Genomic DNA, 24,561 nt, shown 5'->3' on the forward strand with positions numbered 1-24,561 from the left:
TCCGACGGGCTGTCCCTAGCTCCGGGATGGGTGGTGAATGTGCCTGGTCCGCAGAAAGAGCCAGTACATCTCTGCAGTAATGGGACCTCCTCTCGGTGTGTCTTTTCATTCTAAATTTTCCCTTGCGCCATGCTTCTCAAAATGAGTTTTGACTTTCTGGTTGTGTGTTCAAAATTTTACTTTCTAAATCTGTACTGTGTTGCTACATATCTATATCCTATAAATATATTTGGTATTTACACTATTTGTTGATGGTAATGAGGATGCTGTCTCGTACACATGCTAATTAGGCAGTTTCCAATTTGTGGGTCCCTCTGAGAATCTCAAGGCTGGGGATATTTTTGTTGAAAATGGGCCTTGGCAAGTACTCCAGATTGGTCTTCGCCCCTCCTCTTACTCTATCACCCTGCCCCCAGGCCAGCCGATCATGCGTGCCACTCAAGTCCTGCTGGAGGGAGATTAATAGTTGCTGTGTAAAGAAGGCTGGCAAGGGGGTTCCCAGAGCTTAGGGTTCCCAGAGAGTTCTTTGTGGAGACTTCAGGGGAGGAAGTTGGGGGCCTGTGCCAGGCCTGGGGTGGATAGGGGACAGGCCCACAAAGGTGCGAGACAGCAATGGCTGGTGCACACAGCTGGCACCTGCTCAGGCTTTTAGATGAAGGTGAGTGATCAGACCAGCGTGAGTACTGGCTCCCAGCTGACTGTGGAGGGCAGGGGCAGGGGCAGGGACAGGCCAAAGGGGAGGGTTTCTGGAGAGCAGCAGACTTGGGATGGTGGTTATGTTTAATTGGGAGGGGTGCCGATGAGAGCCTGTGCCGGAGTACCAACAGCAGGGCACACCCAGACCTTCCAAAAGGAGCTCTGCTGAAGAACAACAATAATAAAAGAGCACATGGTTTCAAAGAAGCCTGGCCATCTCCACTTCGGTATGCGTGTCATTTAAGACTCAAATCTTAAGTGGCTATGTGACCCGGGAGATTTCTATGGGTCACAGTGATCATGGCCCTTTCACATCTGGGCTCAGCTCTAGGGACCCAGTGAACCCTTGGCCTGTGACTGTCACAGGGAGGCTTTGCCCTGCTGGACATAGGAGCATGTCCGCCTCTTCACATCTCTAATGACCCATCACATACTACTGCTCCTGTGACCACACACGTGTGACTTAGACCTGTGGGGTGGTATGAGGATGCAGTAACGGGAAAGTGGGAACTGGTCATGTTGGGGTTGGGGATAGGAGTTCTGGGGCAGGACACATACAGCATAGGTGGTGAGTGAGCTTCCAGCAGCTGCTTCCTTGCCCAGCTCTGTTCTGTGCCTTGCTGGTACTAATTTGTTAGGGCCTGCACTTAAGCAGTAGCATGTAACGGAATTTTCATCCTGGCGCTGAAAGCTTTCTGTACGGAAGCATTGACGAAGCCTCGCTAGCAAGCGTGGTAGATTCAGTCCCACTCACGGGATTTTCATAATTTCCATGGAGGGTGGACAGCGGGAGCCCTATGGTTCTTTTATCCTTTGTTCTGTTTTCATTTACCTTTGGGGTTGGTACATGGCAGGATCCATGGATACGGTGTGGTGGTTTTAACATCTATACTTGTTCTAGGAAAAAAAAAAAATTACCTGAGATTTTGATTCTGTTTATCATTTGGCTTCTTTGCATTAACATATTTATTTTGCATGCCTAGGTGTATGCATTTGTATAGCTTTTGCGTACCGTGCATGCATTTGTTATTGTAGATATATAAATACCAAAAACATGCAAGGGTGTGGAGTCCAAGGACAGCTTGCAGGAGTTTGTTCTGCCCTTTCATCATGTGGGCCTCGGCATGGTTCTTTGTCTTCTCATTAATGTGGTAAGGGAAACACAGGTTCTTAAAGCTAGGTCTCAGAGCCTTCCACGGAGTGTGCTTGCCTTCTTTCTTCAGCGCCATCTTAGAGAATGAGCTACGAAATACTCCCTAGGTCTTTTCTCTCTAGATCTTCATGGGTCTAGTGTGAGAAGATAATATGCCATATTTGTCCCTTTTCAATCTGCTATCAGCTAAATCAACTCCTGCTGCTCCTTTCTCTGTGTTAGCACGAGGCTCAAAGTTAGGTGGCCTTCTTCGTCACAGAAACAGATTCAGTCCTAGTGTTAGCCTTCTAGTGTCAAGATAGCATCTGGATGTCACTGGAACAGAGGGAGGAAGCAAGAACTTACTTGGATCTCAACGTGCATGTTGTCCCTCTGACCCTCCCTTGGGCCACATTTCTTGACCCAGCCTAAACTCCACCCAAGCTTGGTGAAAAGGCTAGGTAGCACTCAGGCCCGTGAGTGGAAGGCACAGAGCCTTCCGAACAGCTGGTCTTCTGTAGTCATTCTGAAGCTGGAGGGACATCTCTGCTAAGCTACACACACCCTGGCCTGGCCTCACTTAGACAAAATGACTCTGCAAGAAGCTGGTATAGACCAGTGACCTGCCCAAAGTCTCGATGAATTTCAAGCAGACCCAGGCATTTTCAGACTTCCTGGTTATGACAGAAAACCTGCCAAGTGTCCTTCTGACATTTTAATCTCCACACTGACATCTGCAGAATCTTTAAGCAGGCTGGAGAAAGCCACAAAGTTCTGTTCAGGAACAACCGATCTGGGAAACACAGGGTGGTTTCCTGGTGACGGTAGAGAAAACATCCATCCTGCCGGGTCTGGGGTCCAGGACAGTTGTGGCCGTGTAGCCAGCTGCGCCTTGAACTGTCTTTGTCTAGTGTCTGTGCTTGGTTCTGGTAGCACTGAGTTTAAGAAAACAGCTTTGCCTGAGAGAAGGGTGAATGTAGTAGGGAGTAGACACCTGGCATGAACTTCAGTGGAATGATGTCTATGACTGCAGGACAGTGAGGGGCGGTAATACACGGGCCCAGTAGCATTTGTGCGGCATTTTATACCACACAAACCATGTTTTGGCTAGCCCATCTCATCATCAGCTCAAGTTCCCGTAACAGCCATAATTTCTTATAAAAGCTCCGTTGACGTAGCATACCATCCATCTGCCTGAAGTGTACAGCATTCCGAGGCATCCAGGGAGCTGTGCTGCCGCCATCACCGAAATCCATTTCAAAACATGGCCATTACCCCCCAAAGACAAGAGCTGTAATGTTTTTGAGCACCAGCTAGAGCAAGTGAGACAAATGAATGCTCCCAGACCCTGCAGTGTGGGTGGTCCAAGGTGTGAGGACAATCGTGTGGCTGCCTCTGGTGACCAGATTCCATGTGAAACGAGCTGGGGTCCAGACTGTGTGACCCCCAGATGCCCGGCTTCCCTCCCACAGAGCCCTCCGCCCATGAGGAACAACCCTGCACCTGTGGTGGCCCCTTCCTACACACCGGCACTCCGGACCCATCCTCTCTCTGCTGTACCACAAAAGACTGTTGGGAGCAAGGCCGCGTGCCATGTTGTTCTGCCTCTGTTAGTTTGGGACCCTATGGTGCTGCAAGCCAGTGGCCCTGACCCAATAGGAAAGCTGCTTCCTTGGTTCTCGTGTGTGTGTGTGTGTGTGTGTGTGTGTGTGTGTGTGTGTGTGTGTGTGTGTGTGTGTGTGAATGTGAGGTAGTGGCAACCAGAGCTGCTTCCACCTCCTCGTCCTCATACTTACCAGGGGGCTTTGTGGGAGCAGCATCAGATGCCAGCCGCGGGAGACCCAGAGTATGCTATTCCTCTCATACAGAATAGAAGTGTGCAACTTTTAGATAAGCGCTGGCCGGTGTCTAAAGGAGCATTCTGGATCTCTGTGCTGGTGACTTTCACACGTCGTGAATGGAGCTAGCACTGAACAGTGAGTCCCTCTAATGACCAAGGGCAGGTCATGAGGGGCGGGGATAGACATGCAGGGGACCTCTCAGGCCTTCTGGGTGTGTGGAGTTGGCTTAGAAACTTAACACTTCTCAAAGTCACCCAGGTTCTTAGTGAGGACAAGGCAGTAACAGAGAGAGCTGCCAGGACACCTCAACAATAGTACTTTTTATTTGTGCATTTATGTATTTATTGCATTCCAATCCCAGTTCCCCTCCCCTCTCTCCTCCCCATCCTCCTACTCTCCCCTCCCACCTCCTATCTGCTCCTAGGAGAGGGTAGGGCCTCCCCTAGGTAGTCTACTAAGTCTGTCCCATCATGTAGTTGAGGCAGGACCAAGGCACCTCTCCATCCCCACCCCTGTGTCTAGGCTGGGCATGCTATCTCTCCATACAGAATGGGCTCCACTGAGTCAGTCTGTGCATTAGAGTTAGGTCTTGGACCCACTGCCAGTGGCCTCATACATTGTCCCAGTCACACCACTGTCACCTATACTAATGGAGTCTAGTTGGGTCTTATGCAGGTTCCCCATCTGTCAGACCTGAGTCAGTGATCTCTCACTGGCTCGGGTCAGCTGATTCTGTGGGTTTCCCCATCATAGTCCTGACTCCTTTCTTCATATTATCACTCCTCCCTCACTTCTGTTGTCCTCCAGGAGCCTGGCCCATGGGTTAGTTGTAGATTTCTGCATCTGCTTCCGTCTGTTTCTGGAAGAGGGTTCTGGCTTCTTTGGGATTGTGGATTGTGGGAAGAGATTATGGAACTAAAGTATAGCTTTTAAGATCTTATATTCTCTCTCTCTCTCTCACATTTTTTTTTTTTTTTGAGACAGTGAGTTCTGTCCTGGAACTCACTCTGTAAACCAAACTGTCGTCAAACTAACAGAGAACCACCTGCCTCTGCCTCCCGAGTGCTGGATTTAAGACTTGCACCACTAACCAACACCCAGCTGAGATCTTATATTCTTAGTCTTTAGTTTTTCCCTTTTTGTGTTTTCCAAGAGTTTATGATAAACTTCTTAGAAAATAAAACACAAAAGTATATTTAATTTTAAGGAACTGTTCTTGCTATCTGCATGAACTGTGTTTCTCCAGAGGTGCCTTCAGCCCCTGGGCCACCAGCCTTCCAGGCCAGGCTCTGAACCTAGCACCACGGCTTTATTGATCCTTATTGACCCTAGCTAGAGCCAGCAGAGGCCTTGAGACTACATCACTGGGTGTGATGTATAATCTGGAAAATCACCCTAAGGGATATGGTTTTGCTGACAAGTATGACCACTCAGAGTCCAACAATACCATCAGCATCCACTTTTACTCATCAGCCGGTTCATTCTGAGTCCTTAGAGGCCCCCTTCCTCTCCGCCCCTCTCCTAACGTCCACAAAAATGCCTTTAGTGAGTACCCAGTATATGCCCAATCAGGTCAAGGGGTGAAGTTTTAGACATCAGGTAACTCCTGCTCCTTAGTGAGGACATTTGACAGGCCAGGGTATTAGCCAGAGTACAGACACAATAGGGTAGAAAGAATGTTGACTTGTGGTGTCTGGGGAGGTTTTTAATCCGCACCTTCATCCATCTAGTTGGTTATTCACTCAATCACTGATGTGTCCTGGACATTATTCTATACCCGGGGATCCTGGCCACCCAGGCCAAGTGCATCTCTGCCCCTGTAGAGCTGAATTATAGTAGAACTGGTATGCGATTAAGTAGCTCAGAGATAAATCTTTAAGCTCATGATAAATGCCCTGATGGAAATCAATGGGATGCTGCAGGGGAGAACAGAGCATAGGCTGCTGTGGCTGAGGTGAGCTGGGGAGGGGCTTTCCAGCTCCTGCTTCAGGATTGAGAAGTGCTCAACCATGCCATGGCTTGGAACCTTCCAGAGCTAAGATTGAGGCAGAGAACCCTCTGCAGTCTAGAAATGCATAGAAGGTCAGAGGGCCCAGTAAGCAATGAGAGTGTTTTTGGTTTTGTTTTTTTGTTTGTTTGTTTTTTTGTTTTTGTTTTTGTTTTTGTTTTTGTTTTTTTTTTTTGGAGGAAAGGTGGCTTTGATCACAGAGCTGAATGGAGGACCCCCAAGTCTGTGGCTGGGAAGCCTCAGTGGGAAAATAAGGTCTGAGTGAAGTCCGCAGGGTCCATCCATGCCAGGATGCTCTGTGGATGTCCAGAAAGGAGTTTAAGTCATGGCCCAGAGCACTGTCTAAGCAGCATTCTAGGGCCTATCTGCCACACCCCATTGTGGCGTGGAAGCCTGTACCCGGGGTGATGGATGCGAGGCTTCTCAGAAGTCTTTTGGAACCGGGTATTGAGCCAGCTCTGCAGTCAGGGCCACCTTGGGAGTAATTATTTCTTTTTCTGGGAATGAATCTGTTAGGAATTACTAGCGATAATGGTTCATCAGACTGTCTCATGCTGGCATGTGCTGACTCTCCAACAGCTCTGGGAAGAAATGGCCCTGCTGATTAATAATTCTCCACTGTTTTCTTTCTCCTCTCAGAATGGCCATTCAAGTGGACAAGTTCAACTTTGAAAGTGTCCCAGAGTCCCCCGGAGAGAAGGGACACTTGGCAAATCTGAAGCAGCTATTAGAAGAGAGGCAGGAAGAACGAGGCCTGGAGATAAGCAGCAAGCTGGACATCTGCTGGAGAATCCTATCCTTTTCAGCATCCCCCCCCACCCACTGGGGGCCAAAGAGGCGCTTCCTATGTATAGAGTTTCAACTCCAGGCAGTTGCAAATGCCGTGGCAGGATGTGGACCGTAGGGCTGGCATCTCCGCAGCCTCGTCACACTTCGGTGACCCTACTTAATGAAGTATTGATTCTGAGTGGGTAAAGGTCTTATTGGGGCCAGTGGTGGTCCTGACCTTGCAGCCCATGTTTCTTTTGAGTGTCGCTATCCACGATAGTGACAGGTCCTAATGGCTGCCAATCAGTACAGGGCTTGAGCCATCCCCTGAGTGGCACTGGAGAGTGTGGATACAGTTGTATGGAGCCGGAGTGGAGTTGTACAGCTCAGTGAGATGCAGAGAAACCTTGCAGAAGGAGTGAGAGGCTTTTCTGTGGAGTGTGTTGTGAAAAAGGAAAGTCTCGTAAAATGCACACAGGCATGTGTTGAGAGTTCAGCCGAACGGGTGGAGGGGCCCTGCGTGCATCTGCGTGTCTGGTTTGGTGGAGTATGCACACAGTGTGTCAGACATTTCAGTAGACTCTTAGCAGTGGGTGGACGTTTATCAAAAGGCCAAAGATGATAAATACCCCGTAAGGAGCACAGTAGCAGAGTGTGTCTGCCAGGAAAAAGCACTTCTAATGTGGGTCTCTGCCCATCATCTCCTTCGGGAGTGGACTCTGTGGGTATGGTCAGGCTGTGCGTCTGGCCAGAACATTCCAGAAGATGTAGCCATCATGCTTTGTTTGTGCCGGGGATTGTGCTAAGTTGCTAGGGACAGTGTGGTGAGTGTTGTCAGACCTAAGACCCCGGTGCATACAGTGATTCCCCCCCACCCCCAGCACACAGGTATGGAAACTGTGAAACTGCATGGTGGAGCTTTCACCAGCCAACAGCAGAGCTGTGGCTTAGTTGCTGATGCCCCACTGTAGGCGCCAGGACGGTCAAATGAAGTGATTTAAAATAGCAGGGCCAGCCTGTACTAAAACTGGGTTCCTTGTGCAGAGCCAAGCCACAGAGACCGTCTGTGACAGAAGCAGTCAGGGGACAAGCCTGGAGCACACATGTTGCCATCCCTCATTTCCCCCTGCCTGTTGTTTATTGAAGAATCTCCCAGCATGCCTTTCTCAAGTCTGAGGCCTCACTTTTTGAAGGATATTCTTCTGAGCAGGGTGGCCGAGGGTAGCCGGTGCCCTGCCTGCATGCCACTCAAGGGTGCCTGTGCTGGTCTGGCAGACGATGGACACGCTGTGCAAGCTGGCAGGGTCACCAGGTTTGCTTGGAGTTCCTCAGCCCTGTAAGGATTTTAGGCACAGAGCCCCGGCTTGATTGGGACTACAACCCACCTGAGGCCGTGCCCTGCTTCATCCCACCCTCCGGGACAGCCACTGCCCGTAGCGAGAGGTACCTAGCCCTTTCCCCTCTCGGTGCTGAGGTGGGAATGAGGCTGCTCTGCTGAGAAGCTCAGACGCTTCTTCAGTCTATCTAATCATCTTAACCAGGATGCTTCTCGATGGAGGTCTGTCTTCTCATCCCCTCTTTAAATAAGACTCTTTTAAGACCCAGTATGCATTTTTTTTTTTTTTGGGGTAATAGTCAGTCATGCTTGGAGAAATAGTTTTTATCTAAATGAATTCTAAGACAAACAACCCCTGTCATCAGCATAGTTGGTTCCCTGATCATCGTAAGTGAAATGCAGGGAATCATTTGGTAGGTGCCTCCAGGGAATTCAGCTATCAGAGCTGTTTGTGATAACTTGGTTCAGGGGTCTTTCATCTTAGCACAGCACAGTACAGCACAGCAGCTTGGTGGCCGAAGGGAAGCCTGGCTGGATATCCAGTGAAATCACTCCCGCTGTTTGACCCTGGATGGGTAGGGGGAAGGCAGTGACATGGACACAGGTTGGGCTGCCAGCCCCCACCCACTTAATATGATGGCTGTGTGTACCTTAGAATGAGGGATGACACATGGATGGTGTAGGCTTCAGGCCTGGCCAGCTGGAGAGTGTATGAAGGGACATTCCATGTACATCGTGGCAAGCCTCTGTGTACCCGTGAAGCGGTGTGCACTGTGTTTACGTGACTGGGCATGTGTTGGACACGCACATAGGAGATGCACATAGTTTGCGTGCTCTTAGCACTCACTGGATGGCAGATATAGATCAGATTCATGTATCTACATTGCTTAATGTATCTAGGACAGAGAGAGAGAGAGAGACAGAGACAGAGACAGAGATATGACTGTGCCATTCCTGCAAGCGAGTTGATTTTTGTAGTAGCTCTCTGATGTAGTTTTCTCCCTTGGCCACCAAGGAGAAAAACGAGGCCCACGAGGCTATTTCGCGTGCTCAAAGGTCACCTGGCTTGTACACACTAGTCATCTGGGATGTAGGCCGCCCTTAGTGCTGTGCTCTGAGCTCCGTCTAGGGGTCATGTCTAGGCTTCCCCTTCTGCCGTGGCATTCCCGCCAACCACAACTACGCAGAGGAACTGTTGAGATGGCCGCATTTCTTGGACAAACTGATAGCGAGCACCTGCCTGCCCTCCATCCATTCCACTGTCTCCATCTCTTCTCTGTGAAGCTCTAGAGTGTTCCTAACAACAGGACTTGCTGTAGTGAACCAATTGCAGACCTCTCTGGACCTCTCCCCAGACAGCATGTCCACTGTAGGTTTTTTTTTTTTTTTTGTTCAGTTCTGTCACTGGCATGGGGAGCTCTGCTAAGATGCCAGAGTACTCAGAGTACTTAACGAGATGAGAAAATGGCATCAATGCTCAGAAAGGCTGGGATACAAATTAGAAAGTCAAGTACGAGTCTTGCTAGTCATTTACAGAGGTCTGTCCATTATTACAATTTCTATCTGTGAAAATTTTGCTAGTTGACTTGAGCTCCGGGCTGGTTCCTTTACTTGTAGTCCTTTACCCCAGAGCTGGTGCATGAGATGGAAACCATCTCCCGAGTCATGTTTGTTTGGGGCAAGGGACGGACAGTACCCATGTACACGTGCGTGCTGTCCAAATAAAGTGCTGCTTCCAGCCTTAGCTCCCACTCCACTCTGCCTGCAGCGCCTTCTACCTCATCTTCCTCATAAGCACCCACCCATCTCCTAGAGATATGGGATCTGAGACAACCCTTTGGGTCTGCTGCACCCCAGAAAACCAACCCTCCCTCCTCTGTCTGTCCCCCACATAGTGACTGTAACCACATTGCCTAATAGAAAATCCATCTTGCACCTGCTAGGTACACTGTGTTGAATTTGAATTGGAGCATACTCACTCCTGTGAGCAATTCACACCTGTCACCCATGCTGGCCTCGAAACGACCAAGCAGAGGCTCCCGTTGGCCACTACCGTTAGTCATCCATTTTTACTTAGTATTTAATTAGTTGGTTGATGTTTGTAGAGACTCTTCTCTTGCTTCATTTCTTTATCCCTCTGGAAGACGGGTGGGTGCTAAATAGGAAGATGAAGTAGAAGATCAAGTAGCAAATTGTCGGGATTGCACACGTGAGCACATGCATGTGCACAGACTTGTGAAGACATGAATGCTGGACAGGGGAGGGGGAAACGAGGCATAAGAGACTTGTATGTTGTGCTGGGTTACAGGGAGTCCAGTTTTTTTTCCCCAAGCCTTGGGAAGCCATTTGCAAGGTACTGAATATGAATGACTGTGGGTTGCTGGAGAGGACCACCTGACTCATGAGATTCACTCCTTTTTTGGAAGGTTTTTCAGGCAAATTCTTAACACAGAGTGGGGAAAACCTCTCTAAGCACGGGGATTGCCTGTGACAGGGAGTAGTCATGCTTCAGCACCATGGAGAGCATCAGCACCATGCCAGGCTTTCCCCAGGCTGGAACTCTCCAGCAGGTCAGGCAGGATGCCTCAGCTGTTTGCAAGCACAGGCTCTGAAGGGACCCAGCCTGTGGGGCAGAGGTGTTCTCACAGTCAAACAGAGGCTTTGATTCCTGGGTTCCAGGAGTAGACTGAAGTATTCACATAATGTGTCTAGGGGTGTTTGGAGCAGTGTGCACCCTGCATGGGTTCAAATATCAACCTTTCACTTTTTAACATCTGTTTCCTCCATGGGCCTGAGAATTTGGTGTGTGTGGGGGGGGTAGTTGTTGCTTTAAATCTGTGAAATGGAAATACTTAGTGATTACCACGGTAATCCCAGCATTCAGGAAGCTGGGAAGGCTGAAGCAGGAGGACTTCCATGTCTTCAAAGTCAGCTGTGGTTACAGAGTGAGACTAGACTGTCTCTTTAAAAAGGAAAAAAAGTGGAGGGACACACACACACACACACACACATACACACTCACGCATGCACGCACTCACGCATGTACACACAAATAATAGCAGAGAGGGTGAGTCTTACCAAATGGTTAACATATACTATATACATCTATGAAAAACAGCAAATCAGAAATAACAGACCCTGTCCACAGCCAGCATGTTCTGAAGTCCAAGCTTGATACTATTAGCAGAGAATATGCATGGCAGATGCTTACCATAGGTCCCCTCCTATAGGAAGCACCTTAGAATTTTCTCCACAGGAGGAGTAGTGGTTTCTGTCACCATCATACTTTACTTATCTCCCCAGGTGCCGAGACGTGCACATTAAAAAGGAGGTCCCACCATCTGCACTGTATTGTTGCATCGTGGGTAGGGACCTTGGCTGACCAGCCTGGCTACTTGTGGTTCAGGCTCAAGCGCCAGACACCTTTAGTGGCTTTTAGGACTGCAGGGGAGAGGCTATACACACAGGAATCAGCTTTATTAGCTCAACCGTACCCTTTGTAGCTCATAACTGAAAGCAAACGAATTCAGAAACATTGGTAGAATGGCTACCAATGGCCAGTGTCACAGGGAAACTTTATAGGCGCTCACTGTGGTCCCTGTGCCATCACTAAGCAGCCGAGTGCCGCGCGGCTGAACTCCCTGGCTTCTGGTTCTTCGAATATAAGAGCCTCATTCATCTGATTAGAAGGAATGGGTAACACTCTTATAGCACCCACCAGTGCCCTTCCCCATTGATAATCACCAAGCCCCAAAGTACTGGCTCTCTGAGTATTTATTTCCTCCCCCGGGACTTGATGCCTACCCGGGGAATAAGTTCTGTGGGAGCACATACCCAGGCCGGGAAAACGTAATTATCCCCTTTCTTCCGGGTTTAGAGTGAATCACAGAATACCCAACAGGGATTTGGTCGGGATACTTCTGACCTCTACATTCTCATTCTATGGCTGTGCAATCCCACATGGGATAACTGCTGGGGACTGCATAAGGGGTTCACTACAGTGATGATGGCACCCCTAGCCAGACTATTGGTCGTGGTACCCTGGGTGGCTAGAGAAAACTGACTCAGTAGTGAAGACTGGTGCCACCTCAGAGCCATTGAGTTGTGTGTACAGTGACCTTGGTGTCCTTGAAGCCAGCAGGGACCAGCAGCACAGCTCCCCAAATGATCTCTGAACACCTCCCCCTGCCCCCTCCAAAAAAGGGAGCTTCAGTTTCCATGGTCTGGTGGGAAATTCTCCTAGCTGCTGCTTTTTGAGCTCCTGCCTCTGCTTCTGAGGCCCTCCCTCCCCATCCCTGTCTCCCTCCAGTCCCTTCCAGAGACTTGGCTCAGATGTCCCTTCCGCTGGGCAAGTTCCCAGTCTCTGCACCTGGCTTCAGCGCCTCACCCTCCCCAGCTCCTTCCCTTAATTGCAGAGTCCCTTCCTTCCGTCAGCATGTTTTCATTTATCTTTAATTTGCCATCTTAACCACGGCGAAGGCGAAGCCTTCAGCTCAGAACCGCAGCCTCACCCACGTGCATCTTGGGAGCTTCTCACATTCTCAAATTGGAACTGGACCCAGCACCTCAAATCCCTGGCAGCCAGGGATGGGGTTAAGGGCTAGGGATGTGAGGTTCTATCTGTGGATATGACTCCTAGGCACCTGGTTTGTGCCTTCGTGCCTGGCTTCTGTCTGTCTTCAGGGGACATGCACACAGTGTTTCAGGCTTCCTTCCTTTGAGGGCTGAATGGCATTTGATTGTGCAGATGGACTGCTTTCTCTTTTGTTTAATCATCTGAGAGTGGACACTTGAGACGCTCCCGCCCTCCGGCACTGTGAGCAGCCCTGCTGGGAACACAGTGTACATCTTTTTGTTTACGTCCTGGCTTTGGCTCATTCAGGTGAACACATGTCTGGTACTGGGGTTGCCGGAGGTTAGTGTTTTTCTGTTTGCAAGGCCACATCTCTCTTGTTGCCTGTGACCTCCGAGACTTGGCTTGCAGTCCTAGTTCAGTGTTCCTAACTGCCCTATCTATCCCTCTTTGTTGAAGGAACAGGTGAATTTTCACTACCAGGGCTGTTGCAGGACCAAGCAAGAGGATTAAAAGTGCATTGCCAAGCGCGGGCTAATAGTGACAGCATTCGAGCAAACCCGCCCTGGATGGTACTGAGATGGAGGGCTCTTTTTAAGAGAGAATTATGTATGGGAAACACACACACACACACACACACACACACACACACACACACACACACACACACTCATGCACGCACACTTGCTAGCTGGTGCAGGAAGAGAGGGGATGCCTTAGGGGATAGAGACAGCAAAGCAGTGGCTCACTCACTGAGGCAAAGCAAGGAAGGGACTCTCCAGAGGGGAGGGAAGCAGGACCCTACTGACTACAGGCATGTCTGATGGTGTGTCTGTGTGCTCCTCAGGATCCTGTGAAGCTAGGAGTGTCCTTGTCGCCATGCTGCAGATGATGAAGCCAACTCAGGGTGTTGTGTTATGTTGTGCTGTTTTGTTTTATTTTTGTCCAGAGTTCATGAGAGACAGTGGCAGAATTAAAAAAAAAAAAAAAAAAAAAAACTCCAAGTTGGGCTAACTTCTCGAGACAGCTGTGGGCTTTGCGCAGGCTGAAGCATGGCCCTGTGCCGCCCACCCGGGGTTCTTGCGCCCGCTGGGGGTGGATTTCATTCACCGTTGGGCGTTGTTAACGGGGCAGCTGTTAATGGGGCCCCACACTGTTGCGGGCCTCCAGGGGCTCACAAGCTGGTGGTGAAGTCCAGATGTAGTGTGTCTCGGAAGAGAACACAGGAGAACCTTCTGAACAGAGATGGCTTGGAAGTACTTCCTGGAGGAAGTGAGATCAAACAGAAGAGGAAGGAAGAGGGAAGAAAGGCAGTGCCCCGGAGGAAGGGTCCTTGCATGTGCTCCCCGTAGTGGGGAGAAAGTCTAGAATAACTGCTCAGGCTTAGGGGTAGGCAAGGCTCCCCATGGGGTCCAACCATGCTTTCTAGGCAGCCCTAGTCTGTGTAGTTTCCCCTAAATGCCCCGTGGGGCCACTGTTCCCAGACTTGCCACATGTAATTTTCATCCGTACCAGGTGGGCTCTCTCTACCTGCTGCCTCCCTGCCTGTCTCGCTCGGGACAAGGGCCATGTGTGTTAGACAGAGTGGACTTGCTAGAAGGAACAGGAAGTAGACTCTCCTTCTACTTCCTACTGTCAGGAAACGTCAGGAGCTCAATTTCCCCATTTGCTTTTTGCTTGTGTGTGCTGACTTGGATTTCGAGGGAGGGGCAAGAGGCTGGCTGACCTGCTGAGAGCTGCACTGGGGCCTCCCAGTAGCTCTTGGTATTTGCCTGCTGCCTGCATTTCTGAGCCATGATTTCTTCATCCACGGATGCTTGCTGAGAGGCTTTATGACTTCCTCAATTATGAACTCACTCGAGAGAGCATGTTCACAATAATGTATGTAATTACATCGAGATGTATAACACGGCAAACACGGAATCAGCACGAACCCAGTGTGATTTGAGAAACACAAGCTCGTCCTGAGCAATCGACCACAGTCTGCATGTTTTATTAAGGAGAAATAACCTCAAATTTTGACTTATTTCCCCCGGCAAGAACCATTGTAGGAAGAAGAGTACCCTGGAGCTCTCCCTTCCTTCTAGAACAGTCTCTTATCTGAGTGGATGTATAGGTGAAGGAAGGGGGAACCTGCTGTGTTTGTGTGTCCGGTTTCCCACACTCGGGTTGATGCCTTCACCATTGGGTAGACAACCACTTGAGCAGAGGAGGGGTGACCTATCTAATTAAGACTGTTCCCATCCGGTGGCGAATCTGTGTAGAATTTTCTCTAACTCCTCCAGTTTTCCTTGACTGAAGCTTACCCATCTCTGAAGCGCAGCGGTGAGGCGAGTGTGGAGGGCCTTCTGAACCAGCTCGTCCTGGAGCATCTGCAGCTGGCACCTCTGCAGTGGGGTGAGTACAGTGCCACTCCTGAGTGGGTGGGCAAGGAGGGGTCCCTACTGACGGCCTCAGGAAGCCACAGAGGAAGGAGTCCACGTCTCCAAATGCTGCCTCTGCAGGCAGGCAGGCAGGCAGCTCAGCACCAGGTAGGTCTCACCATACCCTCTTCTCGAACGGCAGTTGTTTGAAAATGTTTGTAGCCTTAAGTTATGTGGGTTGTTGGAATGGAATGAGGGCGTCTTCCTCCTCGTTGTCCCTGGACTGAGCTTTGTAAATCCCCACGCTGGGTGTGGACAGTCTGTTTGGTGAACTCCAGATCTCTGCCTGGTGCTCATCCCACGAGAGGCCGCCATCACTCAACACAGCCCCATTGACAGGACTTTACGTTCCTTTTGCAGCCCTAAGCTCGTGCCTTTCTAAGTAATACTCAAAGGTGGCTTGGGACAGACACCTGCGTTTTGGTTATAGTGCAGTTCTTGCCATCTGGAAGTGATTTGATCAGATTGTCTATTGGAATCAGTCATTTGTTATCTTTTTCTTTCTCCTCTGTACTCAATAAATTGCCCTGCCCCCTCTTAGATTCTTCCCGGCATCTATGTAGGGCCAATCAACTCCCAGGGATGCTATGGAAGACTCTCAAGAAAATCAGTGTCCTTAGAAATCAGTGGAAGGAAAGAGAAAGGGGCCTGATAATTGGGATCGCCATGGTTTCCTCTCAACCAGTGATTCAGGGTTGGCTCAAAAGCCAACATCTTTTGGAGAAGCTGAGGGTGTTTTCTTTTTGTGTATATATGTGTGTGTGTGTGTGTGTGTGTGTGTGTGTGTGTGTAGTGGTGGTGGTGGTGGTTGGGGGGTTGGAGAGATTTTTGCATGGTTGAGTGTCGGGAGCTGGTCTTTGCGGGGCTGCAATCGGAGGCAGCCAAGTGGCCCCAAGTCCATACCTGAGTGGGGGAGTGTGGATGAGAGAAAGGCTAGCTATAGATAATAAAGAAAGAGAGAGAGAGAGACAGACTAAAGGCCAGGAGGGCAGATCAGTCGATACTGAAATGCCACGAGTTTGTTTGTTTATTTATTTATTTATTTATTTATTTATTTATTTATTTTGCCGCTGTATTATACGGTAACCAAAAACGGCGGGAACACAGTATCATATGTATGGAACAAACAGACTTTTCATCCTTACTCATTCTAAGGGTTCAGTAACCACACCTTAGCTCTAAACTTCTTGTTCCCTAGCCTTGAGGTCAGGAGTAGCCACACCTCAGATTCAGGTCTGTTGTTATTTAGACTAAGACGGCTGAAGCATCCTTCTGGAGCCACACCTTTGACCTTTAGGCCTTGTGACTTGCTGAGGACAGCTCTGAACTCTGTGTCCTTGTGCCAGGATGGAGCGCGGCCATCTTTATGGGCACCCACAGTTGAGGGAAAAGTTCAGCAGATTGGATGTGACACTTTTTTCGTCATAGGCTGTCATCTCATTGTGAGGCTGGGGAATGGCAGTGTGCCCCCAAAGCCCATTCACTAGTATATAGGACAGTATCACTACACTTCATCGAGTTGCTGGGCAGCTCAGTTGGCTTGAATGGTGTTACCATCACCATGCTTCCTGTGCAAGGCCTGCTGGGAATAGAGGCTGAATGGTAGGTTTCCTAACCACAGCAGTCCACGTGGTGACCTGTTTCTATCGTCTTACTAAGGCTTAAGCTACAGCCCACAAGTCAACCAATGAAATTGAAATAAGACTTCCATTTCCTATGTCTTGTCATCCTAGAGGAACACTCAAGGGAAGGAGCTGTTGTCTGCTCTGATGCCTCCTATGAGCAGCAATCATCCCCGGCAGGACCCCAGGATGGTTCTTGGGAGGTAGTCAAGTCCTTTCTGTTGTGTGCTTCAATCTGTCACAGGCTGGTCCTGTTCTTCTTGAAGAGAAGGTCTGGCTTGGCCATTGTGAGCGCATGCCACATGAACACCAGAACATGATCAGATACATAGGTACTGACATTTATCCCGAACAATTCAGAAGTAATGCCAAGAACCAACATATCTCAGCGGAAGCCTGGAAGGGTCATTTGTGAGCGGAGGGGTCAGGCGGTATTATGGAGAGCTAAAGATCCTGTTCTTAGAGGGGCGAGCCATTGGCAGAGTTGACATGTCTTTGCTTTTTAGTCTTGGAAAGCCCAAGTGGGCTTAGAGCACCAGGACCCAAGCCGTGTGATGGGATAAGAGAGAAAGCCACTGTTGTCTGCCTTTCCTCACAGCTCTCATATTCTGCCCCGAGTTTACCTCTCAGGCTGCCAGTAATAAATGGTGGGACAGGGTTTTCCCCCCAGTTTTAACCCATCTGTCTCTGGCCGTATCTGTCACCTGTACAGAAACTCTCATGTGTGGAGCCAAGTAGCTCAGCCAGGGCCCTAGGGTTGATCTCAGCCCTCATTCCTTCCTCAGAGGAGGAACTGAGGTCACAGCCCCCCCCCCACCTCCAGGAGCTGAACCCACATGGGTTGCTGGAGGTTGGGTAAGACCACTCAGGCTGTTCCGGGTCTGAGCAACGAGAATCCCTTAGTGAAGGTTTCCATGATCATTTTGAAAGGACAGGTTGTTGTTTTGTAGTAACTGGTTTCTAAGTGTGTGTCCGTCCCAGCTGCTTAGCAAGGAGTGAGGGCTTTGTGTAGCAAGCCCTCGGATGCCTGATTCTCTCTTTGTAGTCAGGAACTCCATGGGGCTCAGCCAGGTGCTGTCCTGTCTCCCCTGGCTCTGAACAGCTGGGAGGGAGCAAATTAACACAGTCCCTTCTTCCCCAAATTTTGACCTCTTGATGGTATTAACTTTGTGAAGGTTCTCCATTCCCAGAGTGGAACGCAAGAGAAAAATCAAGAAAGTTTAGGTAAAGAAAAATGAATCCTCTCCTATCCCCAAACAACCTCTGTTTTGGTTTTGTACATTTCCAAGTAATTTTGTGATTCTCCGGTTTTAATTTTGTTTATATAAATGACTATGCCATCATTGTACTTTCCTATCCTTTTTCAAGCTTGACAAAAACATAAACAGTTCCTACGTTATGAACAAGCCTTACACATATTGTTAAAGGGTGAGCTGTTCATCAAATGTGGGTGGGGTGGGGGAGAGGCTAATTTAATACTTGTTCTGCTGGTGAGCACGGAGATCACTCAAAATGTTTTCCACGATAAAAGTCATATCCCCCAGTTCACCTAGGCTCTTTTCTGTTCGGGAGGGTTGCGGCTTCAGTGTGGATTTCTGGAAGTTGCTAGTGCTTTAGGAGGTTTTGGCAGAGAGCAAAGCTAAGCTGTGGACCTCTGTCTGTGTTGGTGGCTGCAGTGTCGGGCTCAGGCAGGCCTGGTATCACCACGGAGCCAGGAGGCGTGGGTTTTCAACCTGACCCTGCCACTTCCCGGTGGCGAGTTACCCATGATGTGGGCGGTTGGCCAGGTTCTTTGTGCCTCTGTGTGGGAGGAGTGTACTGTCGTCCCAGAGGAGAGAAGCCTCTGAGCAGGAGGCCACGGACTGGCCGCTCTCATCTTGGCTATAGAGAATGCACATGTCTCTAACCATTTGCCTTCCTCCTGGTGTGTGTGTGTGTGTGTGTGTGTGTGCCAGCTGCAGACCTGGAGTCAGTGTGTCATCTGCAGAGGATCTGCAGCAAGACAGGACTCAGGGAAACCAAGGCCACAGGCTGGGCCAGACTCACAAACGGGTACTGAATTCAAGATGAGGCTAGTGCTTCCAGAATGCTTTCTGTCTCAGTCCCTGAGTGTTCTGGGTCTCCCCCCTCCCTCCTTCTCTCCCTCTCTCTGTCTCTCTCTCTCTCTGTGTGTGAGAGAGACAGAGACACAGACAAAGACAGAGACAGAGAGTTGTGAATGTGTACATTAAGCCAGTCCTGTCCTCTGCAGGGAATAGGAGGAGGGCTGGGCCCAACTGAGGACCTTGTAGGAACCAGCATGCTATCTGTCTGTCCGTCCTGTAGGCCATCATTAGGCGTTTCCATAGCTACCCAGTGGTGGTGACTAATGGGCTGAGCTGTTTGCCACACTGATTGGATTGCCCCACCCCTATGCCACCCACTTCCTCCTCCTTCCACTGGTTCTTGTCTCTGTAGAGCTCGCTGCGTTTTTGCATCTTCTGAGATGTGTCAGCCATTGGTCTGTGTGGTCTCCCTGGGCCTGCAGTGAATACAGATCGGGGCTGCACTGCATTTGCAAAGTGGGCATTTCCAGCTCTCCGTCTTCGGACAGTGTCCATGCAAACCCACCTGTGTGCTGAGTTCTGCCCTGAGGGCAGGAACTAGGAGCAGGTATACTCAGTGCAGGTCTAGGCAGCCGCAGACCCTGGGGGGGGGGGCTCCAGAGAACAGGGTGCACCCTCACATTTGCAGAGCACAGCTTCAGATGCCAGCTGTTCTTCACATGCATTTCTGAAGGGCAGCACAAGTCCCCAAGGTCACCCTTACTGTTCTTCAAACAAATAGATACGGCCTCAGAGGGGGCTAGCTCTGCCTCAGATCCTGTGGAGGGTGCCGATTCTTGGTTTGATGGGCTCCTCTAGTCCCTCGGTTAAAACCCCCTGGCCATTGTTCTAGAGGAGTGGGTGTTTCCGGGTGCGCTTGGGACCCATTCCTGTTTAGCAGACATCTCCTTTCTGATGATGGCTGCGGACCCAGGTTGGTCCCCTAACCGTTTGATCACTTCCCGGTGAATGCTAGCCTGGGAGCTGGCACAGAGGGTTCTGGAAGCAGCAGGAAGAGGCAGAGTTAGAGCTGGATCCCTCCCAGTCTCCATGCTGAAAAGGAGTCAGCAGGGTACCAACAGCACGTGGACGCCATGAACACCAACAGGTCTCATAGGCCTCCCTGGGAGCAGAGCACCCGAGCGGTGGCTGTGGAGGCTTCTGTGTCTCAGTGGTTCACACACACCGAAAGGTGCTCTGCATTTAGCCAGCATCGTGTAGGACCTGGGGCCCAGGAGATCTGGGCACTTCTTTGGCCTGGGGTGCAATCCCCATCCATGCTTCATGAATGCCGGGTCTTGTTGCCACCTCGCCGTCCCACGGGAAAGGTTTTCACTCAGGGAGTGGTAGGGAGCAGGGGACCACAGCCGGCCTGACCTGGTCACACGTGTCCTCTCTCCCCCCCTTAATCCTCCTGTCCATTCTGCTCCCACCCACTGACTCTCACCGCCGCCTGTTTCCCTTTTACAGCCCGTGAGCGTGGGGACAGCATGTGTGCTGTGGAGTAAGTGGGGCCAGCCTTCCGTACATATTCATTGACAATAGATGCGTGACTGACTGACTGAATGAATGAATGAATGGATGAATGAATGAATGAATGAATGAATGAATGAATGGGTGACCGTAGGTCCCTTCTTAGAGTGAAAGGCTGTGTTCTCCCAGGCCAAAACGCACAGGGCTGTTCCTGCCGGTCCGCGCAGAGAGGCCTTCTCAGGCTGTCTGTCCAGTCCCATGGGGACGTATTTAATTGTAATGATAGCTTTTCTGGTTGCCCCTCATTGAGTTTCTCGTGCTGCTTCCTAGTCACAGAGAACTCAAGGGGCCCCGAGACTGCCGGTCTGCGTCGGTGCCAATTAGCACAGTTAGGAATCCCATCCAGGTCTCTGTGGGTTTCTTAGTTCCCGAGTCTCACAGGACTCAGAGCCCGGCAGAGCTCCTGTCCTCAACCCTGAGCCGTTGGTGTTCCTCTTATCATTCAGGGATACTGCCCTTTTTACACCCTCCATTGCCTTACACCTACACAAAGCAGAGAGCTCAGGTAAAGGCGAGTCTCTGTCAGTACAGAGTGTCTTTGCCCACAGCAGGCAGTGTGGGTAAATGGCTTGCTTATCCAGGTGTAAGACCGTAACCAGTAGCCGACATTTGCTCTCCAGGACGAGGAAAGAGGCATGTTTCTTGCATTCTGCAGGCCACACTGGCTACTCGGCTTACTACTTACAGGTCTCAGGAGCAGGTTAGCTACTCTGCTGTTGGAAACGGAGCCTGGGGCCTTTCTGTTTCCCAGCCAGAAAGTCATTTGAAGCAAACTCAGGACTTCAGCCTCTGTCTGTCTTGTTGACTTAGGTGTACTCTCCTCCTTAAATAAGAAGAAGGCAAGTCTCAAGGTACATGACACCCTGAAAACAAGCGATGGATATTCCAGTCTTTCTCCAGTCTCCCCCATTACTTTTTTTATAAGATAAAAGAGAAAGAACCTCTGGCATTTCTATTCTGCAAGAAAATTTATCTCTGCGGATTTCACAACCTTTTGAAACCCTTGTAGTAGAGGCCCCGGAGGAGAAAAAATATATATAGGCTATGGACAAAGATAAGAATAATTGGATAGGATGTCTGGACACGGGTCAGCTGGACTCACTGTACCAGAGAATGGAGTCTCTTGTTATTCTTGGACACGTCATACAAGGACAGCAAAGCCAGCAGCAGCCTGGTGTGCTGAATGCCCAGACAGGAAGCTCATCAAGGAGACTGTTGACAATGAGGGCATTAAATGGGGCCTCATGGGAAGCCTGTGTGGCTTATACTCAGCTGAAACCCCCCACAGAGCCTGTGGAGTTGGAGCTGTGAGTGGGACATTGTGATGAGGGACAGAGGGAGGGTGGCAGTCGGTTGGCTAGCAGGTGACAGCTGACTCATACCTCCTTCCCTCATGAGATCCAAGATGGCCCTGCCTTCTCGACTGTCTGCTGTCAGGGGAATCTCTTCTGGTTGGCTTGTGTCCAGCTTCTCCTACAACCATCTCTCTGAGACTAGTGGCTCTTCCGGGTCTCAGAGCCTGCATCAGCCCATCACCTAGGATGAATCTGAAAGTTACAATCTGTACCACACTCCCCCCCCCCCCCCCGCTCCCCGCAGGGTTGCTTTGAGCTTCTTCCCCCCTGCTCTGTCGGCTTCTACACCTAGTGGACTCTGAGTTGTCCATCAGGGATTTTCCTCCTCATCAGGCTTGTGGCAGACCTCGCGGCCCCACAGCCAAGCTCAGGGACATGCTGTGGGGTCCTGAGGAGAGAGACACAGCTGCTCCACAGGAGCAAAGCCAGCTTTGCCTCCCCCTCCCCCCTTTCCTAAGCCGTGAACCACCATCTGTCCCCGTGAAGCCCTTCAGTGCCACCCTCACCCTGGCGGACGTCAGCGTGAGCATGGGGGCCAGGCCTTGCATGCGGGTGTGTGTCCTCTGCTGTGCCAGCTCTGCCTCCAGAGCTGAGCTCCCGTCTGTGGGGCCTCTGTGGAGGAAGTGCCCCGCCCGAGCACAGCCTCGGGTTCAACTCCCGCCTCCCCATTCCCCTGACTAAAGGAAGGTGTCCCTGACGTCTTCCCTGGTGACTGACTGTGCCAGATTGTCCCCCTGACCTGAAGGCTGCCCAGAGCCTTCAGGTAGCTTGACTGGGATGGCATTTTCCCATCACTGTTAACCAGTGGGCACGCTGACATGTGCAGCCGGCTGTGGGGCTGATCCCAAACTCTCCCACCAGGAGATCAAATCCACACCTTCCAGCTACCGTAGACAGGCTCCTTGACAGCCTGATGCCAACCTCTTATGTCCCTGCAATAAAGTAAGAGGATTTGGCTTCCATGGGGAGGGAGGAAATAAATCAAGCCAGAGCTGCAGTCAAGGTGGGTGCCTCACTGAGGACCTGAGGTGAGTGGTCAGGCCAGGTTCTTGCTGAAGCAGAAAAGCCACATGAGCATGAGTCCAGGAAGATGGCCAGAAGCGTCCCCTCTTTTGTGACTGCTGGCGCCACTCCCCTAACCCTGTAGCGGACTCAGAAGGCAGCCGACCTGGACTCTGCCCCTAGCTGTGAGCGAACATCTTGCCACAAGACCCAGAGGCTGACTTGAGAATTCAGACTCCTTCTTACCTTTGGCCGGAAGTGGTGCCCTTGACCTCCCAGCATCTTTAGGTGGTTGGGGCTTATCCTTAAGCCTTGATGCTCTGCTGTGGCCCGATGGAGGTGTGTGTGGACTTCACCAAAGGACAGCTTCTGCCGTGCTGGTGTCGGTGGGCACCCCGGCGGTGCATGGGCCCTGCGCTTGACAACTGGACCTGCTCAGAGTGTGGCTGCTGATGGGATACGTGGATGGACGAGCAGATCCCTCCTGGGTCCTGTGGGTGACAGGGCCTCACCTCTGCCTCACTCAGGAGCTCACTCCTGCTTAGTCTCCACGTGAGGCAGCAGGGGTAGCCCTGACTTCAAGACACAACACCCGTGCCCTGATTCTACCGCAGGTACAGAGAAATCCCTAGCAGAGCAAGCATCCTCTGTCAGGTGCAGTGCGGGTTTCCCTTGAGTGCAGACAGACAGGGGCAACGCTCCTCTTGTTTCCCAAATTCCCGTATCCGCTTTCCTGCCGGGGAGAATCTGGGAACTCTGGGCTCTGGTTCTGCTCATCACTGAGGGAGGCAGGGACTGGGCAGGCCAGACGCTGTTTAGGACGAGAAGCCAAAGGGACCTGAGAAACCCTGCCCTCCGTGGTTCCCCCACTCCATAGTAAGCGCAGCAGAGCCTGTTCCTCCAGAGGAAGGGCCTGGATGTTGCTCTGTCCTTCTCATGTCTTAGAAGTTGGAGCAGAAACCTAGGGAGAGTGTGCTAGTAGGCTGGGGGGGCTTTAGGCAGGGTCAGCCCTTGACCTCATGGCGACTTATGCTCTTTGTCGACTTCTGGCACTTTCCAAACTGTTACAGGGCAGGGAGCAAGGCTTGGTGAGGGCGTTTAAAGTTCTGATACTTAACTTGATAAGAAACGGAGGGAAACAGCATGGGCTGAGGTACCTGGAAGCCCTTCCAAGCTGGGGAACCCTTAGAGGATCTGGTCCTTGAAGGAATGCCACGTCCGGATGGCTTTGAAGCCGGACCTTGAGTCTGACAGGGCACTTCAAAGGCTTAGCCACTGACCTTTCGCAGGCAGCTCCTGACGAAGTCTGCCTCTCATGGCCCAAGGTTGGCACTTCATCACTAGATAGTAGCATGTAGACAGCAACTGGGGGCGGGGAAGAAAAGAAAAATAATAAAAACCAGATAAGCAGGTATTTACTGGCGCCATCTTGGCAGGGCACATACCCCTTAGTTCGAAAAGCTGAGATTGCTATTTCTTCAAGGGGCGGGGTGGGATTTCACAGGGGAGCCTGAGGATCAGGCTTTAGCACAAGGTGTCCTTCTGGTACCACAGTCTGTGGGGGGGTGGGGTGGTCTCCAGACTCAGACACAGGCAACTTAGGTAAGTCAAATTCCCCTTCTGTGTGTGTGTGGCAGGCCAGCACCTACAGGGCAGCAGACCAGCCTGCACGTACTTGAAGTATGTGAGCGTGGCTGACTGCCGATGGCCCTGGAAGACAGGCCTTTTTCCTGGGCCTGAGGCAGAATCCACAGGTGAAGTAGATGCTGGGTTGACCAAAGCAGATGGCACCCCATCCTCGGGAAGAGAGGGAGGGTTCCCAGGTCAAGGCAGTGAGGAGAGCTAAGGCTACAATGAGGGACGGAGAGGTGTTCTAAGGGACAGTCTGATCTGAGTGGGTGACTGAGCTTCCCAGGACGGTAGCACTCTGGATCACAGAGGCCCTCATTGCCTTCAACCTCAACAAACACAACAAAACAATCAAACAAAGAAACAAAAAACCCATCTGTACTTCTTAGGTGTGCAGAGGCCGGCACTTCTCCATGGCAGGTGGGGTGACAAGTATGCCTGTGGAAAACGGGGCCCTTTGCTGTTGACCTGTGTCCCAGGAGAACCCAGGGAGACGAGGTACGCAGGAGCGTGACTACAACGTACTTCCAAGAGCATTTTGGGTCTAGTGACTAGGTAG

General features: G+C 50.8%; 1 protein-coding gene across 4 annotated transcripts in view; it reads left to right on the top strand.

The window, feature by feature from the left end:
• The window catches only part of Trappc9 (trafficking protein particle complex subunit 9), a 405,567-nt gene that overhangs the window by 310,840 nt on the left and 70,166 nt on the right, over positions 1-24,561 (top strand). For all 4 annotated transcript variants that reach the window (XM_051202715.1, XM_051202717.1, XM_051202714.1 and 1 more), the window contains 2 exons: positions 6,317-6,470; positions 14,661-14,751. In XM_051202715.1, coding sequence (XP_051058672.1) covers positions 6,317-6,470; positions 14,661-14,751 — 245 coding nt within the window. The remainder of the gene's footprint in view (positions 1-6,316; positions 6,471-14,660; positions 14,752-24,561) is intronic.

The sequence above is a fragment of the Phodopus roborovskii genome, unplaced genomic scaffold (genome assembly GCF_943737965.1).
Source record: "Phodopus roborovskii unplaced genomic scaffold, PHOROB, whole genome shotgun sequence".
Lineage (NCBI taxonomy): Eukaryota > Metazoa > Chordata > Mammalia > Rodentia > Cricetidae > Phodopus > Phodopus roborovskii.